General features: G+C 40.9%; 1 protein-coding gene across 1 annotated transcript; it reads left to right on the top strand.

Moving 5' to 3' along the window:
- Positions 1-2,231: 2,231 nt before the first annotated feature.
- Positions 2,232-3,137, top strand: LOC138246909 (taste receptor type 2 member 9-like). Its single transcript, XM_069201655.1, has one exon. It carries the CDS (start codon positions 2,232-2,234, stop codon positions 3,135-3,137), a length of 906 nt encoding a protein of 301 aa, XP_069057756.1.
- Positions 3,138-5,707: the final 2,570 nt, after the last annotated feature.

The following is a 5,707-nucleotide window of genomic DNA, read 5'->3' as shown; positions in this document are numbered from 1 at the left end:
TGTACTATCGGGGAATCCAGGAATTCTTTCATGGAATTTGGATCTCTATCAAAACTCAGTGCTCTAGCAGGAACTGACCGTAATTTAAAGGGTACTGTGGCTGCTAAACATAGACAGAGGCTTCCATTTTCATTGCACGAAGATTTCAACTCCACATCTTGTTGTTGTATGGTGCCCTGCAAGGCCTGAACCGGATCCACCTCAGGCATGGACATTGATGTTGCAATCTCTTTAATGCTGGTCGTGCTGGGCCCTCAACCAATCGGAATGGTATTGATTTGAATATGGGGCGCTCGCCAGAGGAAACCACTGTGCAAACCAGTGAAATGAGAACATGAAGCTGGAGAAGTGTGCTCTTAAGAAAGAAAACAGCCAAAAGGAGGGAAAAAAATGAAGGGAAAAAAATGAAGGGAGAAAAAAACCTCAAACGAAATTACCAGCAACAAAAGCAGGCACTTAGAAAGACTAACTGGTCTAGTCAAGAAAAAAGAAAAGAATTAGGAAATATAACAAAAGTATCTGAGAAAAACCTGTAGGAAATGAAACAGGTGTGGAACTCGCGAGTCAAATATACTCACAAGTGTTTTGACTCATTAGGGTGAAGGCCTACAGGTCTTTTACAGCTCGCTCTAATCTAGAAAGAGAAAACCAGACTCTGGAAGAAAAGGGCTATCTGAAATTACGCCCAAATGAAAGAACCGACGGCCACGATGGGCTGAGTTTAGCTACAAAATCCTAGGCCCCATGACACAGCAACTTCCTGTTATAGGGCTGGGACGTCATCAAAGGAAACCCACTCTGTCCCCAGAACACCCCCACAGAGAACCCACACCAGCCTCACTGCTACTGAAGGAGAAACCACAGAGGACTGGTCCCTGGTTTTAGCCTCGGCACTGCGTCGGCACTGGAATTTCTGACCACAGATGTGCACTAAACTCAAATAAGGATCTTCAAGAGCGAATTGGGGTACCGAGTGTTGCATAAAACAAACGCTCCCCACCCTTCTATCCTCTCCCCTGCTGATTTGTCAGCTGTAGTAGAAACGCAACAGTATTTTTTGAAAAAATATGTCGTTATGTTTTATTTCTCAACCATCATCAGTGTAAGCATTTCTTACTTATTAAAGATACCCAAAATCTGAGCCCAACTTGCACTTGGGCACAGTTGAATTATTCATCAACACTCTCATTTTGAACAGTCAAAGTATGGAAGAATATCACCTGTTGCCTCCAATAATACTTCTCGGTGCCCAGGATAAAGTTTTAAACATTGACACACAATTACATTTCTCTCGGAACACCTCAACGCCTTCATCTCGCCCTGATCTACCCTCCAGATGAAAGACCCCCCCTTCAAGCCCGGAAATGCATAACAAACTAAGTTGACGCTTCAGTGTATATGGCTGTTTTCTCACACCCAGTTGCTGCAATGACTGAGTATACTGCAACTACTGCGCGTGCCTGTTCACCTGCCTACCATCTAAGGCTTTGTGATTCATACAGAATGTTTAAAACGTTAATAAAAAATGCATATATTAAAAACAAATGTCTTCATGCTGGAAAGTTATCAGCTAACTATAAAGGTCTCTATAAACTCTTCACTCTGGTAATCACCCGTCTCTGTTCCCACACTAACACACACCTACCATGCCACTGTACTCTTTTTGTTTCTTTCCACCTATTAATAGTCCCTAAGTGGCCTGTGCTACATCTGGAGTTAAACTTTTTTCTTAAAGGACCCTCCAAACTCTGCACTACCTCCACTGGGAACCCTATACATCTAGAGCACACTTGAGGTGTGATTTATGTATACTCTATCAATCTTACACTTTTGTGCTTTACAGACAATCCCATGCACAATGTTACCACTGAAGCGTAAGGATGGAAGTAGTCTTTTGGCCTTTACACACAAAATGCGTGCTTCAAACATAGATAAGTACAAACGTACATTTTGCCAACCATGCACTCAAGCTCCAGCTTGCTAGAAAGTGGGTAAGGACTGAACAGTGCTCCAAGGCCACATGAAACCTATCCGATTTGCATCCATTCAAAGGAAGGCCATAGGAACTATGAAAATGATGCCTGGGTAATTTAAAACTAGCACGGCTGCAGGTTTCTAAGAAACTGACTGGACAACATATCTCTCCCTGCATCATACACGTAGAACAGCTGGTGACAGTGGCACAGCAATCTGAAGATTCTTCAAGGGACCTCCAAGGAGAAGGATCCAAAATGGTGCCTATAATTAAAGTGATTTCTTTAATTATTATATCTGTACTAAACTTGACTGGGATAGTCACCTCTGGTTTCATTGTTGCTTTGAACCTCCTAGACTGGGCTCATGGCAGAACTCTGAACAGCCTAGATCTTATTCTAATATCCATGGGGCTCTCAAATGCTTCTTTTCAATGTACAGTCATAGTACAGACGTACATTTCAAAGTTATGGCTGGAAGTTCATGATATGGATAGCAACTGCCTGGTATTATTTCAACTTCACATGTGGACTGGGAGCTTCAGTGTCTGGCTCAATACCTGTCTCTGCGTCTTCTACTGCATAAAGATCGTGGACTTCAATCATGGCCTCTTCGTCTGGTTAAAGCTCAGGATCTCCAAGGTGGTGCACCTGCTGCTGCTGGGGTCTATGTTGGGGTCTTTAGCCCTCAGTGTCCCCATCCACTGGTACCCGGACAGTGTTTTCAATCATACTTCAACAACTATTAGGATGTCTACTTGCACAATCTCAGGTGCAGCACTGACCCTACAAGCTCCTTACCCGATTGTACTGGCCTTTTTGGGCTTCTGTCTACCTCTTCTACTTGGTGTTTTCTTCATCACACCTATCCTCGCATCCCTCTACAGACACACCCAGCGGATGAAAGACAGCGCATCGGGGGTCAGCGAACCCCGGTTAGAGGCTCATATTAGTGCAGCCAGGATTCTTGGCTCCCTCCTAATGATCAACATCATCATATTGGTGACAATGGCAATTAAAGATTTATCCTCTTCTGATCTGCTGCGCCTGGCTTTATGGATAATCATTGTCTCTTGTGTCACAGCACAATCCGTCACCCTGATCCTGGGAAACACCAGACTCAAGACAGCGCTATGGAAGGTCTTCTCAACCTGGAGAAAGTGAAATGTTCCCTCCAGACACATCTCTCAGCCATGGACAGATTTTCCTTTGAATGCGTTCCTCTGTCAGTTTCACCTTCACTTATAGAGCAGTTTGTGTGTGTAAATGTGTGCTGATTTTAGTAAAAATAATTGTGCTTAATGATTTTTTTAAACCTTTTTTGGTCTACGTTAGAGGTACCATGTTTGTGATATTCTTGTTAAAAATTAATGCATGCTATCTAATATAAGGTACATTTATTTTGTTAATGCTATGTTAAGTTGTTATTTTCTTATACACTTCAATTTTGCCCTAAGGCGTCTCTAAGCACTTAAGTATCTAAAAGCGCCAAACTTAATATTTCTAATCCATTATTACTTTCTATTACCACAATCATGTTTTACCACTGTTACTCTGTATTCATCTTCAAAATTGCCTATTATATTTTTACAGCTAAAATTCATGTCTGAGGATATTGATTGGTAATATTACTAAAATATGACTACAACAGCAACACCTAAATGTATTTCACCTCATTTACCGTTATCAAATGAAAACTCAAGTACGTATGCGCAGAGCATGTTCCAAAAGAATACTACTTTCATAGCTCAATCGAATGACGTAATGTCACTAGAATATCTAAATAAAGTCAATGGCCCCTAATGCAACATTTGTAGGAACACCGACGCAATAATAATGCACAAAAAGTTTTTTGATTCAATGAGGGTACAGTAGGTCTTTGGGATGTGGTAATCCCACACTATTTTTCATTTTTTAAATTTAAAGATGTGGAATAACTGCAGGGATCGGATTTGCTCATCGGCTCTCTCATTCTGCACCCCTTTTTCACATTCAGATTTTACAAAGTTGTTCATGGTGAAATGCATGATGGTAACGAACTCTGAAGCGTTACTCATAAACCCCATCTGGCTGTAGCCCCCAAATTATGGAAAATCTGGACTCCCATAGTTGAAGTAATAGGGTTTAAAGAATCAAAGAAAGGTTTCGAAATTAGAGGTGTAACCTGCGGATGAAAAAGCCACATTTAGGGGGTTCAGTGAGAGTAGGATATGGGCGGTTGCTAGCACAAGCGAGTGTAAAAAAATTACCCAAATCCCAGATTACGGGTTCTCTTACCTCATTCTTATTTTATTTTATTTTAATATTTTTATGTGGTATTACTATTGGCTAGTGGCTGCATAGTGCTTTAAAGTAACTGGTCGGAGAGGATGGAATCACCAAGTGACTGCCCGTTAGACGCTTTCTTCATCTGGTAACAGCTAGTTTGTTCCTCCAGAGGTGTACAGATGTCAGAGTCTGGCGAGCTTCAGAGTGTGGCAGGATTAGCCTTGCATTACCACCTCTCATAATCTCTGGTGAGTTGCTTGAATTGCTCTCTGCAAGTAGTCATCTCCTGTGGTGGCTGCTTGGATTTCATCTAATACTAAGAAAACTGTCCCCACACCCAATGATATACCAACCTATTCAAAAGTACTGAAGGGTAACTTTAATCAATTTATACAGTAATTCATAGAAAATTCATCAGTGGCTGTGCAATGGGTGTGTTGTGAGAAACATGCTCGGTGCTCTCATAAACGTGATACACCCGTGAAAATCTATGATTAAAAATGTGCATCATACAACAAGAAGAACATGGCTCATTTCTACACAAGTGAATAAAGGGTCCACAGTGAAAGTCGATGTTTTGATCCCCAAGAAAGGTAGGGAATCACCATCAGGCCTCTCAGAATAAATAAGCCAGAGCAAAGAAGAACAATGACTTAAAGACAAAACAGTAAAACATCCAAAATTAGAAGAGGAAGAAGTGCTTGGAGAGCGTAAGGTTTAGACATAAATAATATAATGATTACTTACAAAGTATAGCACAAAAAGCTTCTTGAAAGAGGAAAACGGAGATGGCCATCCTTAAGAAAACTGAGCAGCCTGTTCAGAATGGGTCTCCATGAGCGCAATAAGGAATTAATTGACTTGGGTGAAAGGAACAGACCTAACCTGAATTTAAGTAGCAGGGTAAGGCGAAGGATCACAAGGTGTCAAATTCAATAGCGAAAAGCAGATTACAAATAGCCAATCCATTATGGTATGGCTGAAAAAATGTTAAAGGGTGCAATGCTTAGGCATCCAACAAGCAGATGTAGAGGTATAGAGCAAGCATAATTAAAAGCATTAACACACTAATAACTTGCCATGTAGATATCGCTATTTGGTAGTCCCACAAAAAAATCAAAAACATTTTGGAGCAATAGCCCCACCCACAAATTATTGTGGCATGCTTTATCACTGGTTTTATTCACACCACTGTAAATAAGTACCACATAGCAGACTCAACCATTTCTGGTGTTCGTAGATAAATGAAAAATCTGGACTACCATAGTTGCAGTAATAGGGACTAAAGAATCAAAGAAAGGTTTCAAAATTAGAGGTGTCACCTGCAGATGAAAGAGCCACATTTAGGGGGTTCAGTAAGAGTAGGATATGGGCGGTTGCTAGCACAAGCGAGTGTAAAAAAATGACCCAAATCCCGGATTACGGGTTCTCTTACCTCATTCTTATTTTATTTTATTTTAATATTT

Source organism: Pleurodeles waltl, chromosome 7 (genome assembly GCF_031143425.1).
Source record: "Pleurodeles waltl isolate 20211129_DDA chromosome 7, aPleWal1.hap1.20221129, whole genome shotgun sequence".
Classification (NCBI taxonomy): domain Eukaryota; kingdom Metazoa; phylum Chordata; class Amphibia; order Caudata; family Salamandridae; genus Pleurodeles; species Pleurodeles waltl.
Note: the sequence above shows the minus strand (reverse complement) of the source record. Positions and strands in the feature narration are given on the sequence as shown.

What these genes read in the sequence shown, in the direction of transcription:
- LOC138246909 (XM_069201655.1), top strand. Translation starts at nt 2,232, where the DNA reads ATGGTGCCTATAATTAAAGTGATTTCTTTAATTATTATATCTGTACTA.